Below are 26,357 nucleotides of genomic sequence, written 5' to 3'. Positions count from 1 at the left end.
GGCTGATGAAGCAAATCAAAGTAAAGTACGCATAACCCAAATTGTAACGGACGTCTTTGTGACTTCCCACGCGTTGAAACTCCAACAAGTGATGTCACCACGCCATTGCGTCTCACACGTGCGTTGGTGTGTGTTTATGTTTTTACTTGAGCGAGGCCGGTATCACTCTGTAAACCGGTCCGACCAGCATCGAGGTTTCTGTTCCGGCTCAGCCACTTTCATTCTTTTACTTTGCTTTTCACTTGACTCTGATAGGAAACACAAACACATTGCATGTTGTTCTCTGGACTCATAAAAAACATACAACAAAAAAACATTCAAATGTTGGTCCCAAGTTTAGTTGTATTCAACTTTCATGTTTTTTTTTTTTGAAACTGCTTGTTGGGAAATATTTCCCTTTTTTTTTTCTTAGCAGTACATTTTAATTGAGTCAGTCCATCCATCCTAGCAAAAAAAAAAAAAATGTTACTGTTTAAAGTGGTTATAGTGGCTTGTGATCATTTTTGATGTTCATGTCGATCCTGAACATTTGAAGTGGACCTCGGACAACCGCTCATCTAGTTTTGGTTTTACAATCTCTGTCGCCTTGGCACAGAAGAGGCAGGTGCACATAGCGTGTAGCTAAAACCAGACGGATGACATTACACGCATGGCGATATCATCCAGCAGCGAGTAAAAGAAGGCGGCGGCCGAGCCTCGGCTCCATTTCGAAAGAATCACCGGGCGAGGCTGCAGCATGAAGGCCAAGCTGGACATCGTGGCCATGGTCTTGGGCTTCCTGGGCCTGTTCGGCGTGGTGGCGGCCACGGCCATGCCCATGTGGCGCGTGTCGGCCTTCATCGGCGCCAACCTGATCGTAATGGAGGTGCTGTGGGAGGGCCTGTGGATGAACTGCTACAACCAGGCCGACATCAAGATGCAATGCAAGGTGTACGACTCGCTGCTCATCCTGCCCGTGGAGCTGCAGGCGGCGCGGGGGCTGATGGTGGTCTCCGTCGTGGTGGTGCTGATAGCCTTGGTCGTGGCCGGCTTCTCCATGCAGAGGAGCATCTGCTGCCAGGACAACGCCCGGGCCAAGAACATCACCACGGCCTTCGCCGGCTGCTTGTTTTTGCTGGCCTGCCTGCTGACGCTGATCCCCGTGTGCTGGGTGGCGCACACGGTCATCCGCAACTTCTACAACCCGGTGGTGGTGGATTCGCGCAAGCGGGAGCTGGGGGCATCGCTCTTCCTGGGCTGGGGCACCTGCGCCGTCCTGCTGGCCACCGGCTGCCTCCTGCTGCTCAACTATGCCAAGCGGCGCTCCAAGGAGTACGCCGCCACCGCCGCCCCCTACACGGCGGGCTCCTACCCGCTGAGCGCCAGGGGCGGCGGCAGCGTGCGCAGCAGCCGGGCGCCGTCCAGCTTCCACAAGCATCACGAGTACGTGTGATGCCGGGATCACGGCAGTGTATGCAAGGCCTTTTGCGAGATACGAGTTGAGATGCGAGTGGTCGCTCAGCAGATTTTCTTTGCTTTGACTTGTGGGCAAAAAGGGGAAAGAAAACTTTAAAAAAGCACTTTTAAAATATGCTTCAAGTTGTTCATTGAGAGTCCCAATTGAAGTTGAGGGTCAAACTAATGCTGTAATGCTCTGAACACAAATGGTGGAGCAACACATGGAAACAGATCATCAAATGACCTTCCAAAATAATGGCACGTCATTTTGAAAGGACAAAAAAACGAAACCAAATATTGTTTGTATTGTAGTTTAAAAGAATTTAAAATAATTTTAGAGGTGGCCAGTATCATGAAATGGTTAAGGCAATAAAAAAAGCTGTACATATTTGATTTGATTTTTGACAATGTGACTTGTGTATTATTTTAAAAAGGTAAAAAAGCCAATGTGTTCAAATGTCCCAATTATGTTTGCACTAATGTGAATGTGTTGTAAAGTCAAAAATTAAACGGCTTTTCTGATTCACTTTTGTTGGTTTTTTTTTTATTTTTTAACCTACTACTTCGCTGATCGGCTCGACGCTTCTACAGATAAAAAGGCCGGCCGGGTCTGACTTGGACTTTGAGTGCGGCATGCGGCTGTCAACCCGAGTACTCGATCGAGCCTGCTGGAGTTTGGGTGCTTCACACCTTTTCAGCGGCTCAGCTTTCACACACTTCAATCGTTTTAGCCCGACTGGAAGCCCTTTTGGAACAAGAACAGAGTGCACTAGTGTTGGCTCGAAACGAATCTTTTCAGTGAACGAGAGTGAACGAATCACTTCCTAAAGTGATGCGTTCTTTTTTAGTTCATATGACTTCAACCAGTAGGTGTCGGTAATGCCCATTGAAGCTGGTGCCACCTCTCCGTAAAACAAAACGAAGAAGAAAATGACGTCACGAGTCAATGGGTCGACTGCCTGCCTTCCTTCCTTCGTTCCTTCCCACTGTGCATCAACGGATCAGTCAGTGAAGGTGTTGCGTCTCCCTCCTGGCGTCAACTACGGAAGCCAGAATGTCGATTGACCATTTGCCAAGGAAAGAAAGAGCCACCACTTCTTTTATGCGCCTTTTCTCCAAGCTAACGACTAACTTTATTGCATGAAGGGATGCGCCGTGATGCAACAACGGGGAGATAGATGATGCTTCTCTTTGGCTAATCTTGATTTTAGAGCACTTATAGTAGTTTTTTAAATAACGTACATGCATATATACGCCTAAATATTGTTTCCAATCTATCTACTGCAATTTCACATTGGATTGCTGGTTTGAAATTTACTTTTATTATTATTATTATTTTCAAATAAACATTTATGTTAAAACTTGTCTGGTGTTTTATTCCTTGTTTTTTTTTTATTCGCCAATTAAAACATAAAAATCGGACATTTGGTTAACTGCTTTATATGACAATATGTGTAGGTACACCTCATGGACACTTCAATAGGTTAAAAAAAAAGAAGAAATATATAAAGGGTTAATTGCACAATAAAAGTATTCTTGGGTATATTCTCACACCTGGGATCGAACCAAGTTCTTACCGGGCAAAAACCTAAGTCACGTACCAGTCAGCTATTTCCACCTGACAACAAAGCATTGTCATTATTGTTTTGTACTAGTGATGTGCATTCCAGTTCTCAAGCGAACTGAATTTTTAGAATCGGTTCACTCGCCCTAAACTCCTGATTGGCTGTTTGATCTGTGACGTCACTTGGACACTCCATTAGGTACACCGCCATTTTCAAGTGTACCTAATAACAGGCCACTTTATTATCTTGTAAAACATGTTGGAATGCGGCCCCAAGGACTAGACCTTGACACCTGTTACCTTTGACCATGATATTTCCCTAATAAAGCGGCCTGTTATTAGGTACACTTGAAAATGGCGGTGTACCTAATGGAGTGTCCGTGGGATACCCTCGTTAAGTGCAGGTGCGTGAAAACTTTTAGCTCTTTTTGAACGTGAAAGTGGCTAAAAGTTTTCACGCAGCTGCACTTAACGAGGGTCACTTGGAAAACATGTTGGAACGCGGCCCCGAGGACTAGAGCTTGACACCTGTGACCTTTGACCATATTTCCCTAATAAAGTGGCCACTTTATTATCTTGTAAAATATGTTGGAATGCGGCCCCAAGGACTAGAGCTTGACACCGGTGACCTTTGACCATGATATTTCCCTAATAAAGTGGCCTGTTATTAGGTACACTTGAAAATGGCGGTGTACCTAATGGAGTGTCCGTGTGGTTCCCTCGTTAAGTGCAGGTGCGTGAAAAGTTTTAGCTCCTTTTGAACGTGAAAGAAGCTAAAACTTTTCACGCAGGTGCGCTTAACGAGGCTCACTTGGAAAACATGTTGGAACGCGGCCCTGAGGACTAGAGCTTGACACTTGTGACCTTTGACCATGATATTTCCCTAATAAAGTGGCCTGTTATTAGGTACACTTGAAAATGGCGGTGTACCTAATGGAGTGTCCGTGTGGTTCCCTCGTTAAGTGCAGGTGCGTGAAAACTTTTAGCTCCTTTTGAACGTGAAAGTGGCTAAAAGTTTTCACGCAGCTGCACTTAACGAGGGTCACTTGGAAAACATGTTGGAACGCGGCCCCGAGGACTAGAGCTTGACACCTGTGACCTTTGACCATATTTCCCTAATAAAGTGGCCACTTTATTATCTTGTAAAATATGTTGGAATGCGGCCCCAAGGACTAGAGCTTGACACTGGTGACCTTTGACCATGATATTTCCCTAATAAAGCGGCCTGTTATTAGGTACACTTGAAAATGGCGGTGTACCTAATGGAGTGTCCGTGTGATACCCTCGTTAAGTGCAGGTGCGTGAAAACTTTTAGCTCCTTTTGAACGTGAAAGTGGCTAAAAGTTTTCACGCAGCTGCACTTAACGAGGGTCACTTGGAAAACATGTTGGAACGCGGCCCCGGGGACTAGAGCTTGACACCTGTGACCTTTGACCATATTTCCCTAATAAAGTGGCCACTTTATTATCTTGTAAAATATGTTGGAATGCGGCCCCAAGGACTAGAGCTTGACACCGGTGATCCTTGACCATGATATTTCCCTAATAAAGTGGCCTGTTATTAGGTACACTTAAAAATGGCGGTGTACCTAATGGAGTGTCCAAGTGACGTCACAGCTCAGCCAGCCAATCAGGAGGTTAGGGCGAGTGAACCGATTCTAAAGATTCAGTTAACTTAAAACTGGAATGCGCATCACTAGTACAAAAGAGTGAAGACGACAATGGGCTACCAGGTCGGTATAGCCGACTGGTGAGTGACATGGTTTCTTGTTCGGTAAGATTTTGGTTCGATCCCAGGAGTGAGAATATACCTGAATGTGCATTTATTGTGCAATTAACCCTTTATTTATTTTTACCTCGTATAGTGTACCTATTGAAGCGTCCATGAGGTGTATCTACACATATTGTCATATAAAGCAGTTAACCAAATGTCAGATTTTTGTTTTCATGCCCCAAAAAATAAAAACAATAAAACACCAGACATGTTTTAACATAGTTTATTTCAAAATAATAATAATATTAAAAGTAAATTTCAAACCAGCAATCCAATGTGAAATTGCAGTAGATAGATTGGAAACAATATTTAGGCGTATATATGCATGTACGTTATTTAAAAAACTACTATAAGTGCTCTAAAATCAAGATTAGCCAAAGAGAAGCATCATCTATTTCCCCGTTGTTGCATCACGGCGCATCCCTTCATGCAATAAAGTTAGTCGTTAGCTTGGAGAAAAGGCGCATAAAAGAAGTGGTGGCTCTTTCTTTCCTTGGCAAATGGTCAATCGACATTCTGGCTTCCGTAGTTGACGCCAGGACGGAGACGCAACACCTTCACTGACTGATCCGTTGATGCACAGTGGGAAGGAACGAAGGCAGTTGACCCATGAAGTCGCTCGCGAACCGGAAAGTCACGATTCGTTCCCTCACTGATCCTTTCACGCGATGAACTGGAAATGCAAATCACTCACTCACTCACTCACTCACTCACTCACTCACTCACTCACTCACTCACTCACTCACTCACTCACTCACTCACTCACTCACTCACTCACAGCTCCGTTCAGTAGGTGAGCGGGAAATGCGATTTACGACTCGTTGGAGAACGGGAAGTGACGTCATTTTCTTCTTCGTTTTGTTTACGGCGAGGTGGCACCAGCTTCAATGGGCATTACCGACATCTACTGGTTGAAGTCATATGAACTAAAAAAGAACGCATCACTTTAGGAAGTGATTCGTTCACTCTCGTTCACTGAAAAGATTCGTTCTTTTGAAACCATCGTTCACTCCCGAGCCAACACTAGTGTGAAAGATGCCACTTTATTGTTTCAGATCATAGGTTTAGCATCTGACCTTTTTTTGGCCCTTTTTAGCATTTTTTTTTATTCAGTTTTAATAATCAGGTTTTGTCAATTCAAGATCAAATCAAAATATGAAACTCGGTCCCGTGCCATCTTTGTATTTTCTGCCAAGGATCCGAGCAAAGTTAAGACTATTTTGAATTTCCATTCAATTTTCATTCCTGCTGGGCCTGATCAAGTTTTGTTGAAAATGATTGGCAGCAAATCAGTGCTTGTGATTGTTTGACGCCGGTCCGGATGGATTGAAAAGGCTGGAGAGCGAAACACAATGGAGTTTCCTGTTGACGCTTTTGATGGGGCGCTTTGATCGGCATTCGAAGCGGCTGGACCTGCTCGACGACGTCGTTTGCATTTCTGCGGGTGTATAAGCTCCTCGCCTGGTCGGTCGGGCTCCTCAGACTTGCCTGGGCACTCGTGAGAGCGCCGCCCGTGTGCTTCAGCAAATGGCCTCCTACACCGCCTACAGCGGTTACTCCAAGCCGCCTCTGTCTTACGCCGCCTCGTACTACGACGAGAAGCGTCCGGCTTACACGGGGGGCTACACGGGGGCCTACACGGGGGCCTACACGGCGCCTTACACGGCGCCCTACTCGGACTACAGCGACAACAAGGACACCCTGTACGAGGAGAAGAAGATCATCGAGAGGAGAAAGCGCAAGTACGCCTATTGCTGCGAGGTGATCGCCCTGGTCATCGGCTTCATCGGGCTGATCGGCGTGGCGGCCGTGACGGGCCTGCCCATGTGGAGGGTGACGGCCTTCATCGAGGAGAACATCATCGTGATGGAAACGCGTTGGGAGGGCTTGTGGATGAACTGCTACAGACAGGCCAACATCCGGATGCAGTGCAAGGTGTACGACTCGCTCCTGTTCCTGCCGCCCGACCTGCAGGCGGCCCGCGGGCTCATGTGCGCCTCGGTGGCCATCACCACCTTCGCGCTCATCGTGTCGGCCGTGGGGATGAAGTGCACCAAGGTGGTGGACTACCGCGCCCGCACCAAGCACATCGTGCTGGTGGTGGGCGGCTCGCTCTTTCTGCTGGCCTGCGTCACCACGCTGATCCCCGTGTCGTGGACGGGCCACCGGATCATCCAGGAGTTCTACAACCCGCTGCTGATCGACGCCCAGCGCCGGGAGCTGGGCGAGGCGCTCTACATCGGCTGGGTGACGTCGGCCTTGCTCTTCGCCGCCGGCGTCATCCTGCTGAGTCGCCACGCCCCGCGCACCCAGAAGCCCGAGGAGAGGATCATCTACAACCCCGCCTCGTACGTCTACCAGCCCGGCTCGGCGTACGGGCCCGGCTCGGCGTACCAGCCGCCCGCCAACTACCAGCCCGGGTACTCCTACCAGCCTGCCTACTCCGCCCCCCCGCCGGGCTCAGTGGCCTACACGCCGGTTCAGTAGGCCCACAATTTCACAGAAAGTGGCATTTTTATTTTTGTTGCCAAAACGGGTGGCGTCGCTTTCTAAACTCGCTTGGAAAAAGCTGAAAAAAATGATTCCATGTTTTTTTTTGTGGAACGTATTCTTTTAATGTGTTCAATCAAGCACCGGTGTGTTTTGACAAATGGTTGAAACTTGAAACCATTGTACAGATTGTGAATTTGTTTTCACAGATGAAATGTTCTTATATTTTGTCTCTTTTTTTTTTTTTTTACCGCCAGGTGATTTTTATATCCGCCGGTGAGGCTTTCTGAACTGTAAATAGATGATTGTGATTTTGAGGGCCCACCGCGGTGCTTAATAAATGGAGAAAAACGGGTCCCTGTTGAGTTTGTTTTCCGTGATGGCGTTTGACTCAGCGGTGTTGTTATCTCTCTGCTTGTCATCGACTATGCAGCTCAACCGGTCAAACCGGAAGATTGTCACAGATCCAACCACCAGACAAAAGTGACACAGGATGTCTGAGCCACGAGGACAAAGGAGACATTTAGCAAACAGAAAAGTCCAGCCCGTGCGTCAACCAGCTCACAAGATGAAGTCTAATCTGGGCTAGAATGCCTCTGGTTCTGACCCAAGAGGGCGGTTCCAGTGGAGGGAAAAGATCACATCTAGAAATGCTTCAGAGGAACATTGTAAATGCAATAGCAAGAATTCCGTCAGGCCCGCTCAGAGGGACAACAATTCATATCAGCTGTCAACCACAAACTCATTGATCATTTCAATCAATATGAAGGTAATTATCCTCTGCAAAAAGCCCATCGTTTGAATCAGGCGCTCCTCGGGGACCAGAATTGGACGCCTGTGGCTTCAAACCCAGAACCGCTTGACTGCGAGGCAGACGTGTTGACCGCTGCCCTGCGGCCTGGTAAATGAACACCTCTGTGGAATGGCGAGAAGGTGTAAACTGAGAGCGTTGAGCAAACAAGCTCCTGTTTGCTGCACAAAGCCAGAAGCGGCCCGAGGGGAGTCTGTCTCCTAGCGACGCCTTTCAAATCCCGCCCACAACAGGTGAACTCCCTCCCTCGCCCGCCCGCCCGCCGGGATGCGGCGACGTCCCAGCGCCGGGGCCGGACTCCTTCCCAAAGCGGGAAGAGATGGCCAACTCGGCGCTGGAGCTGCTGGCTCTCGTTCTGACCGTCGTCGGGCTGATCGGGGCGGCGGCCAGCACCGGCATGCCCATGTGGCGCGTCACGGCCTTCATCGGCGAGAACATCATCGTGTTCGAGACCCGCTACGAAGGCCTGTGGATGAACTGCTTCAAGCAGGCCGACATCCGGATGCAGTGCAAGGTGTACGACTCGCTGCTGGCCTTGCCGCCGGACCTGCAGGCGGCTCGGGGGCTGATGTGCTGCTCCGTGGCCCTGGCCGGCCTGGGCCTCCTCACCAGCCTGCTGGGGCTGCAGTGCACCTCGTGCATCCGCAACAACCAGCGAGCCAAGCGGACGGTGCTGGTCGTGGCCGGGTCCATGATCATAGCGGCGTGCATCTGCGTCCTGATCCCCGTGTCGTGGACGGGCCACGTCATCATCCGGGACTTCTACAACCCCTTGCTGATCGACGCCCAGCGGCGTGAGCTGGGCGAGGCGCTCTACATCGGCTGGGTGGCCAGCGCCTTCCTCTTGGCCGGGGGCTGCGTCTTCACCTGCTGCAACGTGCGCTCGGAGGGCAAAGACGTGGCCAGGAGCTACATCTACTCCGGGAACTCGGACTACGTGGCGTACCCTCCTCCGCAGGCCGTCCAGCCGCTGCAGCCTCAGCAGCTGGTCCTGCTGCCCCAGGTCCAGACCCAGCCCGTCCTGTCCCGACACCCTTCCAGGAGCTACAGCTACCAGTCCAGGCAGCCGTCCAGGTACCCGTCCAGGGACCCGTCCGCACGCAGCGGGGTGGCGTATCTCTGACCGAAGCAATAACTTCTTCTACATTTCATGTGATAAAAAAAAACAAAAAAAAACATTTCAATGATTAGATTGACTTTTTTTTAAAATATGTTGTGTGTTGTTAGTTTTAATTGCTTGCACATTTCAATGACATAGCAAACAAAGATGTGTTTCTAGTATTTGATCTCTCCAATGTACCTCAATAAAGTGAGCAAAAATGTTCCATCGCCTTTTCTTGGTGATGAAGTGCAGTTATCGTTGACCCATTTTGCACTTAACTTTTTAGATCATTTAATTACAGGTGTAACTATATACGGGAAATCAATGGTCTCGTCGGCTCATGGTGCCAATAATTAGATCATGCGGGTGTCCTCTAATAAGAAAGCAGCAATTGACTTTTTAGCTTATGCGTACATGTACACATGCCTATAATAGACTGCTTTTATTTTGTAAACTAATTCCCTCAGAGTGTTTACGTTTGAGCGAGTCATCGGCCTCAACCCGAGTCGCAGTGACGAGAGCGAGCGAGCGAGCGAGCGAGCGAGCGAGCAGTCGACTGCTTGTTTAAGGTGTGGACGCTTTTGTGTTTACCAAGTCATGTGACTGAAATTTGCTTTGAAAGAAGATACAACAAAGAGTCCATTGGTGACCTGTTTTGCATTGGCAAAAGCAACAAGCCATAGGGGAAATCATCTGCTTAGTTTAAAGTTTAAAAAAAAAAGCATATCCCGATAGTTGCTCATGTGAAAAAAATAATGTATAGATCCAATTCATCTATTTTCTACTGACTGCATTTGATCCAAAATGAGAGTGGACCTCGAAGCTTTCCCTGAGGTCTAAATGAGGTATGAGATGCTGGTAGATGTACCAGCATAAAGCCAAAGCCAAAGCCAAAACATGCAGTGATCCCGAGGCACCCTCATCCGTCGTCCGAGCCAATCGGGAGCCTGCCGAGCATTTTTCCCACAACAAGCTTCAAGCGAGCGTCCACAAACTCACCAGTTGAGTCTCGGGCACGTCGCTGACAGGCTAGGCGGGATGGCCTCTGCCGTTTAGTTCCTTCCCCGTCTGGGAGCGATGGTTCAAGGAATTTGCGAGCTCGCCGCCGTATGCGTGGGCCTGCTGGGGCTGATCGGAGCGGCCGCCACCACCGGGATGCCCATGTGGAAGGTGACGGCGTTCATCGAGGAGAACATCGTCGTGATGGAGACGCGCTGGGAGGGCTTGTGGATGAACTGCTACAGGCAAGCCAACATCCGGATGCAGTGCAAGGTGTACGACTCGCTCCTGTTCCTGCCCGCCGAGCTGCAGGCCTCCCGGGGCCTCATGTGCTGCTCCCTGGCCTTGTCAGGACTGGGGCTCATGGTGGCCACGTTGGGACTACGCTGCACGTCCTGCTTCCGCGATAACCGCAGAGTCAAATCCGCCATCTTGTCGGTGGCGGGCGGCATGCAGCTGCTGGCGTCCCTCTGCGTCTTCATCCCCGTGTCGTGGACGGGCCACGTCATCATCCGGGACTTCTACAACCCGCTGCTGATCGACGCCCAGAGACGGGAGCTGGGAGAGGCGCTCTACATCGGCTGGGTGACGGGCGCCTTTCTCTTTGCTTCCGGATTATTGTTCATCTGCGGCGTGCGCCTCTCAGACAAACGCTCCGTGGACGTCGACCGCCACCCCGACGCTCTGATGGCCTACCAGCCCGTCCAGAGTCTTGCCAGCCTGAGGTCCGAGCCCTTCCGGCAGCAAGGCCCCCATCTCATCCTTCCTCAACTGGCACCGGGCGACGTCACGCTCTACAACTCAACCGAAAGGTCACTCGGCTCGTATCAAGCCGCCGGCGCCGCCCGACATTCGTCTCCGAGGCACTCGAACCCAGTGGGGAGCATATACATGCCCGTCAACTCCTTATACATGAGCCAGAACAGCGGGCCGTACGCACTCCGATACAATCCCACCGTGTCCTATTCATCCAGCTACCACCCGACGCCCCAAACGCCCGTTTTCATTCAATACAAATCGTCCAGAATTGAACCGGCATCGTACAGCGGGAGCGGCCCAAGCATGTACATCTGAACAAAACTACAAGTTGGGAAAAAAAAAAGAAATCATGTTGTTTTCATGAAAATGCTTCTAACTCATCGATAAATAAACTTGTCAAGTCATTATTATTATGATTTGAAATGTGTATCACTTGCAGTGCTAGTACTCACCAGAAGACGGCGCCAAATCACAGGAGGAAACCAGACTGGCGTTTTCGTCGTCTCGTCTTGCATTTAAGCAGCTGTCACGTCCTGTGGAACAAATAAACACATTGTGCCGTTTACTGTCGAATACATATGACAAAGATCTTAGCAGCCGCTTTGGCTAAATAATTGCATGTGTCCCTCAATTTGGTGCATTTTGAAACTTTCGACCCGAGGAGGCGCAAATGTGTTCCTCCCTCACCTGTCCGAATCGCCATGACAGATGAGTGTGACGTGTCAGAAACATATCAGAGCTTTTAGTTGGCCCAAAAGTAGACGAAGGAGGAGTTACAGCCCACTGGGCTCCAAGTTTGAGAAGCATGCTTAATCTTCAAGGCAGCAAGCAGCAGTTGCCAAGATTACATTTGCCCGCCCGACCGCCGCCCTCCCTCATCGGCAGCGTGGCCAAGATTTAATCATCGTTCCTCGGTGTACCCAAGCAAAGACGTGGTCGAGGTCGACCGCTGGCAGATTTGAAGTTAATCTTCACGACGTATCCATGTTTGCGGATCAGCCAGCTCGCCAGTGCCCTCAATTGGGTGCCCGGCCGGCCGGCCGGCCGGCCGGTCGGCCGGCACGGGAGGGAAAGTCTCAGCCCCGAACCCCGGCCGGCCCGCTGCGTCCAGTTACCGACAAGGAGCAGAAACCAACCCGGAAATGAAGAATTCTTCGTTTCAGAATAAATGTGTCGAGAACAGCCTGTGTGACAGTATACTATACGAATAAAGATATATTGTATTGCATCCGATAATTCGGTATTTACTTTCGCATGTGCGAGTAAAAGAAAACATTTGTTTTAGCATTAAGCCAACGTTATATCAGCACGTTAAAACATGAATAAACATTGCCAATTTGTATGAATGTGGAAATGTCTGTACTACATTTAAAATGATGTCTAGATCAAATGAGTTGAAAAAAGATATGTGGCAAGATAATAAACGTGACCCATTTCCAACTCGACCTGCAATTCTTTGCATCCAAGAGAGGAAAACATGTCACTGTTATTCTTGATTAAGCCACGAATACATGGGCCAGCCCACTTGACATCAATTCGGCCAGCCCTGGTCTGAGCACATTTACAAAGGCTACATTTTATTTTGAAACCCGGAAAGAGTATTTGCTCTCCATGGTGCCTTGACAGCACGGAGCATCTCAGCGGTCCTCCTCCACAGTCGCACGCACGCACGCACGCAGCCTTCAATTCAAGCGCGCGCCGGGAAAAAACAAAGCTGCTATGTGCACGATGAGCATGGAAAACAACAGCCGTGTCACGCATGAAGGATTTTAACAGACCATTTGGAGTTTTCTTTCTTCCCCGTCACAATGAGTGAGAAGACATTGCGGGTCAGGGGCCACTTGATGGTGACGCTGAAGGATGCGAGGATTGGCAAGGTGTCGGCATGACCAAGTGACATCCATGCTCGACTGGAGCCCCCAGGGAGGACCATGGCGAAGAGGAGAGGGCTGCTCTTGTCGCTGCTCTACTTGCTAGCACACTTGTGGCTCAGTTGGCAGCAGGTCCTCAGGATTGGTGAGTGACTGACTGACTGACTGACTGAAGGACTGAGACTGACTGACTGACTGACTGACTGCGGGAGCATCACTCGGCCCGTTTGCATCTGAAATAAATTCATTGAAGCTCATGCATTTAAAAAAAAATACTTTAAATCATTGCTTTTAAAATACGTTCATATTGTTTAAACAAATGAATGAAAAATAATCATTTAATAAAGACAATATAGAATCATTGAATTTATTTCTAAATTTCAAACAATCGACTCAAATGTGTATACAATTTAGTAAAACAAAAATGTACTGAACAAAAATGTGACAAATTCTTGGTATAGCACAACTGACAGCCGTTCCTAATATTTGGACTCTGTGGCGGGCCACTTAAAAATATCAGAAACACCAAGTCTGGATATCTTTGAAAAGTTATTTCTTTGTGCTTAATAACTGAGCTTGTTGTCATCGCTTAAAAACGCCTCATAAAATGTTTGCATTGTATTAGTATTGATTGCATCGTTTTTTATATTTTGCATACAGAATGAATCATACCGGCGACATGGTTTACATTTGGAGCATTTCACCAATTTTATAAGTAATCTAAAACAACTCATTACATTTGGGTTTGACATCTTTTTCTAATTTATAATACTCCTCGATTTTTATGTTCACAAGTTGGACTGGATTATTGCTGTTTTCTGCATTTCCCCCCAAATCATGTTCATGACAATAATCATGGGCAGAAGATTGAAATGATGTTAATCCACTCTGGTGTCGGGCTGCCAGAGTTTGGCCCTGCTCCGTCCGTCCACATGCAGCGCCAACGTAGGACCGCTCGCTGATGCCTGTCAAGGCCTGTCGCCTTTTGGCCCGTCGCCATGGGAAGTAGATACGACGGCAGCTACGGAATAATGAGCCAGCCCTTTGACCGTGCAATTAGCTCTTTTACATCTGATGCAACCAGTGAGAAAAGCGCTTCATTAAAACAAGTTGCGTCACAAAAAACAGAATTTTTACATTTATAAATATATATTTATATTTTTGAAGTGTGTCATCTCCAAATAGCTTTCACTGTCCTATCCAAACGTTTCTCTCTCTTAAATCCAAATTCAGATCACCATTAAGATTTCAAATGCGTCACCTACAATTGTCCCTCCATTGAATCCGGATTCATACTGGATTGGTGTGAAAGATATTTGATACTCATTCAAATCGGTTTGGATTCTGATTTAGCTGAGGCTCAAGTTAAGGTCAACTCATCTTTACAAAGACTGCACACTTTCCGCTCACCCTGACATTAACCTCACGGTCAAGACTTGAGCATACGTCCCGCTCTGGCTAACGGGTCACCTCCCCGTTCTCAATCGACGCTCGGTGTCGTTAATCCGTCTCAATCATCGACGCCTCCGGCCGGCCTAATCGTTTGTCATTCTCATCCTGCGCTAATCTGGCCCATATGCCGCGGCGCTCGTTCCAATTACCGTCCCTCTGTGTTAGCGGGTGTCGCCGTCCGCCCGGGACGCAATCCGTAATAATAATAAATCCCGAAACAACAGACGCTAATCATCTTTAGGCAGAAAGTTCGCAGCTCGTCCGAGCGATATCGTCGCTCCGTTTGATAACGTGTCTGGCCACCGAAACATAATCCTCATTTTCACTCTGCGTGTGTCAGCGTCAGAACAAAGAGAGCTCAGTGGCGCACATCAAACGGGCCTCGGGAGGGCCTTCCATCCTTCGTTCGTTCATTCGTTCGTTCATTCATTCATTCTCGGGCTGGCGTCCGGCCAACTTGGACGGCTCGGCCTGGGAGAAAGGCAAAACACTACGCCGTTGTACCGCTCCGCCCTAAAAGACGGGCCTTCAGGAGAGCGCCGAGTTTCTCAGCGCAGATCTGGGAATTGGATCCTCAGACAAAAAACACAAATGGCTCAATACGTCGAGGATTACCCGAGCCAAAAGCGAGAAGCCTGAACAGAATCTGCTCTAATCTCGGGCGACACGTCGTGCCTTTCGCTCGCTAGCTTTGTTTCCAAAACGGAAATGCAAAAGAATCTTGCCGTGGATGTTCGTGCAAAGACAAAAGCGCGGCGCCGGAGGCCGCCGACGGCATGACGCCGCTCTCCCTGCGGCGCTGACCTCCCAGCATGCATCACGGTCCCGCCCGCCCCGCGGCACCGTCTGACCTAATAACATAGCCACGACTCACTCACTGGTTTCCATTCAGGAGAAAATGTGGTCAAAGGTTGCCACGGACAGACAAAATTAGGTGGAAAAGAACCCGCAACTAAAATTTGAATTGCGGTTGGCCGTTTTAGTTTGAAGCACGGTGACCTATTTGTCGGCCCGCAAACGGAATACGCCTCAAATTCAGCACGCAGATAGATAGATAGATCAATTCAGCTTTGTTCTGCATGGAGTGCAGCTTCATTTTTTTTTTCCTAAACGCTTCCTTAAAAAATGGAGCAGGACAGATGAATCCGCGGATATAATTAGCGAATGAAGTTGCGTTCGAATGAGCTGCCAAGCCGCCCGCCAAGCCGCCTGCCCGCCAAGCCGCCTGCCCGCCTCCATAATCAAGCTTGTTGTGTCTTGTTTTGTGGCCTGGTTAGCGCGCAGTAAATCATTTATCTATCGCCACCCTGGATGCTCGGGTGCTTAATGAACCCCAACGGTTGCTTGGATTTTGAAGAAGGGAGCTAGGCAGGAGGAGATAAGTATCAGGCAGCACAATGCAGAGCTGGCTGGTGCCTCAGTGGGGCCCAAAGCGAAATTTGATTTTGTCATTGCAGCGCTGTTGCACTACAAAGCTGACTGGCTTTATTTACACAACATTGCAAGTAGTGAATAGGATCTAGGATTGGAATCGGAGATGGCTTCTTTGTTTTTTGTTTTTTAATGTCTTTCAGACACAAAGAGCAATGTAGCGTCACTACTGGCTCAGTTTGAATTCTCTGGATGATTTGCCACTGCTGATTGGCGGGACCAGCGAGTCGCGTTTTATGCCGAATTACACGCACGCAAACAGCCATTAGCGGGAAGGTCGGCAAGATGGCTCGGTGCAAATCAACAACATGATTGGACGCTCTCAAAAACGGCCGTAGGTATATGCCGGCGCGCGCATGTTGCCGTGCCAACGAGATGCTGCGATAGGTCTAATTGGCCCCAGCAATTTGTTTTGCCTCGTACAATAAGCTATGTGGGGGAAGAGATGTTCATGTTCCTCCAGGAACTCTTACTAAATACTCAAAAGGGCTTGTGGTACATAATTAATTAGAAATTGCTCATTAATTGGTAAAAAAGAAAATCAATCCAAATAATAGATGCATACAATCGAAATATATTTTTCTAAAGGAACTAATCAATAACAATTGATCCTTTATTTGAATGTAATTATTTGATTGTATTTTAATCCTTTCCTTTAACCATTATTATCCAAGTAATTTTCCATCAGTACACCACAATCATAATATCAGTCATTGTAGCCTTGAATTTACATTTGGCAAACAAAGCCAAAATACAAATGAGTCCGCTTCCCCTCTTGTATTCCCTTCGAGCGTTGCCAGCGCTTTGGAGATTATTCATGCAGCACAGGCGCACATGATTTTGCATTTGTGTGATTAGAGGTCGACTACCGAGATGTAAATCACAAAATCGACATAGCGGGGGTGTGGGGGGGACTATTTTGGCCCCCGTGCACAAAACAGACCATCTGTTTGGAAGCGAGAAGTTAGAGCGAATCTGTGTGTGTGTGCGCTTGAAAAATATGCTTGATTGATGCATTAATTAGTTGTGTGCAGAATTAGGAAGTATTTTACCGGGACCTGCTAGCAGCTGCTTGGAACGGGAGCACGATTTTCAAAAGCCAACCACGTAGCGCGGACGAGGAGCTCTCACTTTCAAAAAGGGTCTTGACAGAAGCATTTTGGTCCAAAAACGACTCGAAGCTTTTTTTTTTGCCCTTTTTGCCAGTGTAATAATACTTTGGGAAGTCGCGAGGGAGGGCTGCGCCACGGTGGGAGAGGTCACAAACCACAACGAATGGAATGGGAGTTGGAGGGGTCATTTGGAGGGAAGATTTTGAGCTTCGGACAAAGACGTTTGCAGAGAAGCTGAAGCGAGCGACCTGCGCGTCTTGGAACGGTCGCGGGCTTTTCCCAAAAGCCGCATTAGGAAGAATGTAGGCCGTGTAAAGAGGACAAGGTTGGCCGAGGTGAAGCTTTTCTCTGAATGGGATGAAATCCGCTTTGGTGCTCGTGACCCAAGGACATCTGCGCAACATTATGTCATATTCGCAATTGCTCAAAGCAAATATGAAGAATGAGGCTGCAGAAAGGCGTGAATGATTTTGTCCATATTGCCCAGACAAAAACGTCTGGAGATGAAAGCGGCTGGCCCGGCCTGGCCCGGCCCGGCCCGGCCTGGCCCGGGCCCCCGTTTAACGCTTTCGTTTTTGCTCTGTGGCCCCAGGCGGCATCTTTGAGACGCTGGAGACCGAGCCCATCAGCGTGGAAGAGCTGGCCTTTAAGTTTGCCGTCACCAACATCAACAGGAACCGGACCCTCATGCCAAACACCACGTTGACCTACGACGTCCAGAGAATAAATCTCTTCGACAGCTTCGAGGCCTCCAGAAGAGGTCGCAAGTCTTGACGGGAAAATACTCGTGGAGAGTTTTCCATTTGGTCAATTAACTCCTTGTTTTTCCCTCCCAGCCTGCGACCAGTTGGCGTTGGGCGTGGGGGCCGTGTTCGGACCGTCGCACAGCTCGTCGGTGAGCGCCGTCCAGTCCATCTGCAACGCCCTGGAAGTCCCTCACATCCAGACGCGCTGGAAGCATCCGTCCGTGGACAACCGAGACAGTTTCTACATTAACCTCTATCCCGAGTACACCTCCATAAGTCGAGCCGTGCTGGACATTGTGCAGTACTACAAGTGGAAGACGGTCACCGTGGTCTACGAGGACGCCACGGGTCGGTCGGCAAAACCTGGCGGCGGCGGGCGGGCGGCTCGAAGCGCGTAGAACCTGAACTAACTATGACGTTTGTGCGTTGAAGGCCTGATTCGCTTGCAAGAGCTGATCAAGGCTCCGTCCAGATACAGCATCAAAATCAAGATCCGACAGCTGCCGCTGGGAAGCAAAGACGCCCGGCCGCTGCTCAAGGAGATGAAGAAGGGCAAGGAGTTTTACGTCATCTTTGACTGCTCCTACCAAACGTCGGCTGACGTCCTCAAGCAGGTGAGCCGCAAACAAAAAGATGGCAGAGAGGGGGGGGGGGGGGGGGAGAACTCACAAATAATGGCGTGTGTGGGGGGGGTAAACTTTTTATATCTGCATTTTTGGCCTTTCTATTAGAAATCTCCTTGTCTTTATTCCGCTTCCTCATTTCTTAATGATTTAGTGCCTTGAAAATGAATCGCAAGCGGGCACATTTGCTTCTAACGCCTCTCAATCGTTTGCAGATCCTGTCCATGGGGATGATGACGGAATATTACCACTTTTTCTTCACCACGCTGGTAAGCAGGCAAGCCGCATCATCATCATCATCATCATAATAATAATCCGCAGCAGCGCCCAAAGTAGGCTCGCTGTGTCTCCGACCGAATAAGCTGCAAAGTAGCGTCCTCACTCTTTTCATTCAGGACCTGTTTGCGCTGGACCTGGAGCCGTACCGCTACAGCGGCGTCAACATGACGGGCTTCCGGCTGCTCAACATCGACAACCCCAGGGTGGCCTCGGTGGTGGAGAGGTGGGCCACGGAGCGGCTGCAGGCCCCCTCCAAAGCCGAGACGGGAATGACGGAAGGCATGATGACGGTAAGAAGAAATAGAGCACGTTTGGACAGCTCCATTTTTACTTGTCGATCCGTTTTAATGAGGGTCATTAAAAGCTATTTACAGATCTCGCTCCGGTAAACAAAATGAATCCACACAGCATGCTAATATTGCTTGCGCGCTGTACTGAAGTCTGAAAAAGGGAGGCTGCCCCAAAAAACAAAAATCAAGGCAGAACCTCTGAGCGAAAACGCTGAGGTTTATTTTGGGAAAGAATTAATTAGAGCTTCTGATGGGGAAGGGAGAATAATATATAATAAATCAAAGTTAGCGATGCCATTGTGTTTGCAGCACCGCACCGGCCAGTGAGTTGCGTTTGTTTGTGTGCCATTGCAGACGGAAGCGTCTCTGATGTACGACGCCGTCTACATGGTGGCGGCGGCCTCGCAGCGCGCCGCCCAGGTCACCGTCAGCTCGCTTCAGTGCCACCGCCACAAGCCCTGGCGCTTCGGAGCGCGCTTCATGAACATGCTCAAAGACGTGAGTGGCTTGACGCTAGCAATTGACAAGGTGAAAAGTTGACCCACATCTGGATTGAGACCAAAATGGCCAATTCACGAGAATGACGTGCTTGCGGAAAGTTCTAAACGGCCATTTGGGCATGTTTTGGAGAAAAGCTTTGTGAGCGATGCTCAGCTTGAAGCTTATTCCAAGTGGGCTGACTTGATTGCATTCGTGAGCCCCCGCTGAACCGCCACGCACTCAGACCCAGGCCTTGCCTGCCTGCCTGCCTGCTCCATTTGCAGCATCATCATCATCATCTACGAAACACACACGCACGCACAGAAATGTCCAGCCAATGCAGACGTGGCCATTAGACCGCAACAATGCGTCTGGCCCGAATGCATCAATTATTCATTCTCTCCTCATACTTGTTTATTCCGAATTTTGCTGTAATCTGGCGGTTTGCTCTACGACAGTTAGAAGCAGAAATAATTGCAATTCATTGGCGCAGGTGCAGTGGAACGGCCTGACGGGCCAAATCGTCATTAACAAGACAGACGGCCTGCGCAAAGATTTTGATTTGGACGTGATCAGCCTGAAGGAGGACGGCTTGGAGAAGGTGAAGCCACCGACCCGAATTTTCATGCTTTATGCTTGAAAGAGCGTTTTCTCTGCTTTTTGCTCAGAAGGCTTTTGGTGTTTTTGGTGAAACCAACTGCTAAACAACTGAGCAAGATAGTGAGATTTTGTTTTTGCAGGTGAAAGAAGAGAATCACCTTCTGCTAAGTTTGCTGCTTATATTGTCACAATCTATGACTTAAAAGTGAATATGTCTCTACATACACAATGAGTTAATTTTCTTTTTTTGGGGTTTCCCAAGTCATGTTTAGCTTCCCACTTGCTTTTGCCGCTGTCTTTGAAAGGTCCAATGGCATCCATTTAAAAGTTTTTTGTTTCCTCTACTGTTTTCCACAAGATAATCGCAGGCAACAATCGCCTGAATAAAGTATGGAAAAAGGTCTGTACTTTAGCTGCCCCCAAAGCAGACTAAAGAAATAGTAACGCTGTTTACTAAACCACGCTGGCCGTCTGATTTTCTCCTTTCCCCTCTCAAAACGTGTCGGCGTCTGGTCTCTCATCTGTCGTGCTTTGACCGTTTTCCCTTTCGTGTGGCTTGTGCTCGGTGGCTCCAGGCCAAACTCTGTAGCCCGCCTAGAGTGTCATCGTCACGTCGTGTCGTTTCCAGATCGGCGTGTGGAACTCCCAGACCGGCCTTAATTTAACAGAAAACAACAAGGACTCGGGCACAAACATCACCGACTCCATGGCCAACAGGACCCTCATCGTCACCACCATTCTGGTACGCTAAAAAAATACGTAGCTCCTCCCTGCCGTATACAACAATGACAATAATTACTACTTTCCCATCGGCCGCGGCTTGACGGCATTTTAGAAAGAGCATCGGAAAACAACGCTAACGTTTCAGAAAATAGCTAACCGCTGGCTCGCATAATTGAGGAATAATTGACTTTGACTTTTGAGGAAGATGAATTCTTTCCAGGAAAATCCCTACGTGATGCACAAGAAGTCGGACAAGCCGCTGTACGGAAACGACCGCTTTGAGGGATACTGCCTGGACCTCCTCAAGGAGCTCTCCAACATCCTGGGCTTCTCCTACGAGGTCAAGCTGGTGACCGACGGCAAGTACGGCGCTCAGAACGACAAGGGGGAGTGGAACGGCATGGTGCGCGAGCTCATTGACCACGTAAGTGCGCATTTGAAGAAGACGAGCCCCGAATTGCCACAATCCTAAGAGCTTTGCCACGGCAGGTCGCCGACTTGGCCGTGGCCCCCCTCACCATCACCTACGTGAGGGAGAAGGTGATTGACTTCTCCAAGCCCTTCATGACGCTGGGCATCAGCATTCTCTACCACAAGCCCAACGGCACCAACCCGGGCGTTTTCTCCTTCCTCAACCCGCTGTCGCCTGATATCTGGATGTACGTGCTGCTGGCCTGCCTCGGCGTCAGCTGCGTGCTCTTTGTTATTGCCAGGTAACGCTCGCTGATTGGCACTTGGCTGCTTTTTCCCCAAAATGCTACAGGGGCAGTGCATGTCATATCATTGGCCACCCTTTTTCCGCCCAGAAATGAAAAAAAAAACAAATCCGAGCTTCAGCACGATAGGCGATAAGGATCGGGCCGGTTTCCGACGACCGAGGGATAAGGATCGGGCCGGTTTACGATTAGCAATTAGCCAAGTCATCTTATAAAGCGCGTTTGGAAGGAGTTTTGTGACTATTTGTCTCTCCAGGTTCACGCCGTACGAGTGGTACAACCCTCACCCTTGCAACCCCGACTCAGACGTGGTGGAAAACAATTTCACCCTCATCAACAGCGTGTGGTTCGGCGTCGGGGCACTCATGCAGCAAGGTACGCTTCGTGTCATTGCGGCGGCGTTTGAGTAAGGAACCGTCACGGTTGTCTTTCAGGTTCCGAGCTGATGCCCAAGGCCCTGTCCACCAGGATCGTGGGTGGGATCTGGTGGTTCTTCACGCTGATCATTATATCCTCCTACACTGCCAACTTGGCTGCCTTTCTGACGGTGGAGAGAATGGATTCGCCCATCGACTCCGCCGACGACTTGGCCAAGCAAACCAAAATAGAGTACGGCGCCGTCAGAGACGGCTCCACCATGACCTTTTTCAAGGTAAGGAAGGCCCCAATACAAAATTCCAAATATTGGGGGGGGGGGTTACCGGATCCAAACGTTTGGTAGCTAATGGGCCATCACGTTTTCTGGACACATAATGGTCTTTACGTAACCGCAAAACACGTCTTTGACCGTCGAGGACGGTGAGCTATTTCTTCTACCCCGTCAGTAAGACCCCCTCTCACTCCAACAGAAATCCAAGATCTCCACCTACGAGAAGATGTGGGCCTTCATGAGCAGCCGGAAAAACACCGCCTTGGTGAAGAACAACCGCGAGGGCATCCAGAGGGTCCTCACCACTGACTACGCTCTCCTGATGGAGTCCACCAGCATTGAGTACATCAGCCAGCGCAACTGCAACCTCACGCAGATCGGGGGTCTGATCGATTCCAAGGGTTACGGCGTGGGAACACCGATAGGTACCCGACTTGGGGGCCATTTTGGGGGGGTCAACATCCAATTTGGCTGAAAATTGGGATGACTGGAATTCTTTCAAAATTCAACCACGCATGGGCAGGGCACGACGGGTGCGATGAAGTGGATGAACGGCGAGTGAGCTTTGCGTTTTCTTCCGCAGGCTCCCCTTACAGAGACAAAGTGACCATCGCCATCCTGCAGCTTCAAGAGGAAGGCAAGCTGCACATGATGAAGGAGAAGTGGTGGCGGGGTAACGGCTGCCCCGAGGAGGACAGCAAAGAGGCCAGCGCTCTGGGCGTGGAGAACATCGGCGGAATCTTCATCGTGCTGGCGGCCGGCCTGGTCCTCTCCGTCTTTGTGGCTATCGGAGAGTTTATTTACAAATCCAGGAAAAACTTGGACATCGAGGAGGTGAGCGTCGGCCAGTGCGAGTGGCACAATAAGTATTGACGCGCTCCGACCGCTTGAACTTTTGACGGAAAAGATCCAAATGTGTCCAACTGCATTGTTACAATCAAAACTTTTCAAGTTTAGTGATTTCTGTAGTTTTGATGGAAAGCTCATGAATATTTGAATTGGACGAATACGTGGGGGGGGGGGGAAAGTCCTTTGAGGGAATAATGGACATCATGATGCTTTAGCATCACGGCCTTTGTGTTTTGATGCAAAACAAACTGTGGACAATGTGAGGTCAAATGGCATTTTGTTGTTGTTTGGAGAGCATTTGCATATTTCAAACAAAATGGTGTGCAACACCTTCTACCGTGTTTTTTGCACCTATACGTATTTCAAAACGTTGTTTCAGTGAATCTTCTTTTGTTGTATCTATCAAGTTTCTGTTTTTTTCTCTCTCGAGCGAAAAAAAAAGTGATGCGAAAACATGACATCCTTTCGAACCCTTTGATTGCTGCTTGTTTGGTATTGCTGTGTTGAGTTTATTATTTTGTCCCCTTTTGCTGCCATTTCAAATCGCGCTCAAAACATTTTGGGTAAATGATTTCACATATTACATCACTGCAAGCTATGTCTTATTTTTGGCATGCCTGAGGCTTCCTTAAGGCCATTACGACCATCAAACCACTTTGCTGTATCCGAGCCAATTATTTTCTATTAACTGCTGATTAAATGTCAGATTTGAGCTCGCTGGTACTTTGACTCGCCAAAAGACCAGGGGGGCAGTGTTTGAGACAATTAGCAAGATAATAAAGACAAGGAAAACATTAGCACACACTACTGATTAGCTTATGTGTTTTTTCTTTCAACTTTAGGCCCTTCTCATTTTCCGCTAACTAGCGACGCATCTGAACCGAGATGAGCGCTTTGACGTGTCAATAGCCAGATGCACCTGACGGACCGACGAAAACATTTTTCGGATCAATCCGGTCGTTTGCTACCTAATGAACCGTTGGATCGTCTCAAGTATCAAGGGATCAGCGTTCTCGCTGGCTTTGCTAGCTCGAGGGTGGACACGTCCTCCGGTGTCTTTGACTTGTCTGGCAGATTTCAGTGTTACGACCCTCCTTTCCATAATCCTGTCAGCGGAATACTAGCCCCGAAAATGAAGTTCATGGAGACCATGTAATCAGGATACAGTCGCTTAACAGCTTATACGATTAATGTTGTGTCGCAAAAAGGTTAAGGACCTTATGTTGGGAATGACAGTCAAGCATTGTGTGCGGCACTCTGACCCTGGCTGGGGAGATAAGAGTCCGATTTTGTTGCAGATCACAAAACAAAAGCGATGTTTTTTGCCACTACGGCGCTCTAATCTACTGGCAATTTTGCAGCTGCTTCGGTCGGGCTGGGCAGGAAATTGTAATCTACTCGTGCGTTCTATTAGCACGTATGTTGCGCGACTTAGCAAGTGGACAAAACTCCCGACGTTTTAATTAATTTCTAATCCCCCTGTTTCCTAATCCTGGCTTGCTTGCCTTTCAGAGGGATAATCGCTGGTGTAATTGTGAAAAGGAAGTCACGACGTGGCGTGAACGCAAAGACTTACAATGTCAAAAGTGGGTCGATCAATGAAACCGAATGCGACGGGTCGGAGTGAAAAATGGTAGCACGGGCTCTTCCTTTAAGACCGTTGAAGGTTTTGGTATTCTGATGAATTCCAGGATTGGTCTTAAACTGCTTTCATTTTGTTTGCCGCGTTTTAATCTTCTAACCCTGCATTCTTAATCAGAACTGGGAGCAGGTTTTTAATCTGGCATGAATGAGGCCGCGGATTAGCAGCCCCTGACCTTGCCATGTCGCGCAGCTGCTGATGCTGCTGATGCTGCTGATGCTGCTTCTTCCTCCTCAAATCAAGCCTCTCTTTGCCGGCCGCAAAGAGAGGATCATCGTGCGCTCTTCTTTTGATGCGGCGAAACGGTGGACGGCGCCGGGGGAGGACCCCAACTGCGGCGAATGAGGTGACAGTGAAGGCACGTTTGACAAGCGCCATCTTGAGGATTGCGTGTTACGGCAGGTCGGGAGGAGGCGGGGCCGATATCTGATATCTGAGCGCGTAATCCCTTTGACTGGTAGATGCGACCTCGCTTGTCGGGACCTTGTGCGCCGGCGTTGACTTCTTGGGTGGAATGAGAGCCCAGCAGGCTAAAAATGTTCATAACAACGGCCATGCAAAATGGGCAACGCTCCCTTGCAAAAGTATTGGAACATCTGGAAGCGGCACAATCGCTTGTTTGCGACCCGCCAACGGCTCTCTGGTTTGCACGTTGGTTACGCTTGGAAATGGACTGATTTGAGCGTTCCCGCTTTACATTGCTAGTTTGGTTTTCAACATAAGGATCAAAGCAAATCTGGCCTAAACAGCAGAACAGGCTGTTAAAAGGAATTTGATTTCTATGATTCACTTTCAAGGCTGCGTCGTTATTTTTAAGTTTATTTTGTGTTAAAAAGAAGACAACCACTAAGAATTAAATTGAGTGTAGGAGGGGAAATGATTTTCAAAATTGCAAACGCAAATTCATATAGTATATTTTTACCTCTCATTGTCTTATGTTCCCCTTTTTTAAAAAGGTGACAATGTTTTCACTTCCTTCAAGTGACCAGAAAAAAAAATCACATGATATCAGAGTAGTATCCTATTTACAAATACATAGTTTGGGAGAACGGATTTGCCACCCTGAATGATGATCCAGGATTTCGGACATTCTTGCACCCCTTTCCCATCTCCGACCCATGAGCAATGCAATTGCTGGCGTCTACCGCCCCCTAGTGGCACAGCTAGCACACAGCTAGTACACAGCGGATTTTGATTGCAAAAGAAAACATTTAATAGAAAATTGTCGTCAATACGGGCTCTGGGTTCATGTGCAACAGTGCTTTAGAATGAAATGCATAAGGCACCATTTGCATGACAGAGCATCAACAATACCGTTACGGACGATGCGCGTTAGCAGTGACAGTATCATGATATAGAAAAGTTATGTTAGTGCTTTGCATATTTCTTTAGAGAGTTACAGTAATAGAATACTTGATGATGATGATGATAAAAACGAGTTAGGGGGGGACGTGTTCAAGTGCAGGTTTAGGGATCAGGGTGAGTCTCTTCCCTGAGAAATCAAACGACGGATGCCTACGCTGTGGTTAGGAACACACTGGGAACGTTGCTACAGTGAAATGAGGTTAATTAGAAATGCCACATCCGTGTGGGCGTGACTACAGTTCGGCATACTATAAAAAGGTCCTTGGACACAAGGTGAAGCACGTACATCCAGGGCAGGCCAGAGGCTCCAAACTTACCGCTTGAAATCCGCCTTCACGCATCTTTCTGCGGCGACGCCGGCGAGTCGGGGGCCGACAGCTTGGCCAGGAAGCGCAGGCGGTCCTGGTCCGAGGCGGGCTCGGCGCTGACGCTCTTGCACAGCCTGCAAAGGCTCTGGCGGGTTTCCTCCAGGTTCTGCTCCAGTTCTGCACGCTCCTGAAGTAACTTCTCCCTCTCGCTTTTCTGCGAGAAAAAAAAATGCAGTTGAAATCAAGTGGCAATATCGAATGGAAAAAAAAAGAAAGAAAGAAAGAA

The 26,357-nt window shown here is 48.7% G+C and overlaps 6 protein-coding genes across 16 annotated transcripts in view; 5 read left to right on the top strand and 1 right to left on the bottom strand.

The window, feature by feature from the left end:
- The window catches only part of LOC125972486 (transcription regulator protein BACH1), a 34,027-nt gene that overhangs the window by 4,892 nt on the left and 2,778 nt on the right, over nucleotides 1-26,357 (bottom strand). Inside the window, exons 5-8 of one of the 10 annotated variants that reach the window (XR_007482823.2) lie at nucleotides 26,081-26,285; nucleotides 11,856-13,039; nucleotides 11,388-11,468; nucleotides 147-248 (exon numbers count right to left, since the gene is read on the bottom strand). Coding sequence is in view for 3 of the 10 variants with exons in the window: in XM_049726197.2 (XP_049582154.1) it covers nucleotides 26,097-26,285 (189 nt within the window). In the remaining 7 variants the exon portion in view is untranslated. Of the gene's footprint in view, nucleotides 1-146; nucleotides 249-4,982; nucleotides 5,701-11,387; nucleotides 11,469-11,855; nucleotides 13,040-13,159; nucleotides 13,878-25,587; nucleotides 26,286-26,357 lie in introns of those variants that run through there. The other 9 variants (XR_007482828.2, XR_011087090.1, XR_007482824.2 and 6 more) reach the window with 9 other exon arrangements.
- Nucleotides 467-1,963, top strand: LOC125972492 (claudin-4). Its single transcript, XM_049726204.2, has one exon. It carries the CDS (start codon nucleotides 737-739, stop codon nucleotides 1,430-1,432), a length of 696 nt encoding a protein of 231 aa, XP_049582161.1. The 5' UTR covers nucleotides 467-736; the 3' UTR covers nucleotides 1,433-1,963.
- On the top strand, nucleotides 6,226-7,619 carry LOC125972489 (claudin-8). Its single transcript, XM_049726201.2, has one exon. It carries the CDS (start codon nucleotides 6,302-6,304, stop codon nucleotides 7,259-7,261), a length of 960 nt encoding a protein of 319 aa, XP_049582158.1. The 5' UTR covers nucleotides 6,226-6,301; the 3' UTR covers nucleotides 7,262-7,619.
- Nucleotides 7,775-9,399, top strand: cldn8.1 (claudin 8.1). Its single transcript, XM_049726203.2, has one exon. The coding sequence runs from the start codon at nucleotides 8,395-8,397 to the stop codon at nucleotides 9,196-9,198; it is 804 nt and encodes a 267-aa protein (XP_049582160.1). The 5' UTR covers nucleotides 7,775-8,394; the 3' UTR covers nucleotides 9,199-9,399.
- LOC125972488 (claudin-8) lies at nucleotides 10,041-11,345 on the top strand. The gene has a single exon (XM_049726200.1). The coding sequence runs from the start codon at nucleotides 10,255-10,257 to the stop codon at nucleotides 11,248-11,250; it is 996 nt and encodes a 331-aa protein (XP_049582157.1). The 5' UTR covers nucleotides 10,041-10,254; the 3' UTR covers nucleotides 11,251-11,345.
- LOC125972483 (glutamate receptor ionotropic, kainate 1) lies at nucleotides 12,802-25,819 on the top strand. Of its 2 annotated transcripts, XM_049726191.2 has the most exons (16): nucleotides 12,802-12,951; nucleotides 17,394-17,561; nucleotides 17,638-17,895; nucleotides 17,980-18,161; nucleotides 18,386-18,439; nucleotides 18,566-18,739; nucleotides 19,094-19,237; nucleotides 19,713-19,820; nucleotides 20,178-20,219; nucleotides 20,448-20,561; nucleotides 20,763-20,966; nucleotides 21,032-21,255; nucleotides 21,515-21,633; nucleotides 21,693-21,910; nucleotides 22,107-22,332; nucleotides 22,491-25,819. In XM_049726191.2, exons 1-16 carry the CDS (start codon nucleotides 12,867-12,869, stop codon nucleotides 22,778-22,780), a joined length of 2,610 nt encoding a protein of 869 aa, XP_049582148.1. In that variant the 5' UTR covers nucleotides 12,802-12,866; the 3' UTR covers nucleotides 22,781-25,819. The 2 variants fall into 2 exon arrangements, with proteins under 2 accessions (XP_049582148.1, XP_049582150.1); XM_049726193.2 differs by lacking the exon at nucleotides 20,178-20,219.

Source organism: Syngnathus scovelli, chromosome 7 (assembly GCF_024217435.2).
Source record: "Syngnathus scovelli strain Florida chromosome 7, RoL_Ssco_1.2, whole genome shotgun sequence".
Classification (NCBI taxonomy): Eukaryota; Metazoa; Chordata; class Actinopteri; order Syngnathiformes; family Syngnathidae; genus Syngnathus; species Syngnathus scovelli.
Note: the sequence above shows the minus strand (reverse complement) of the source record. Positions and strands in the feature narration are given on the sequence as shown.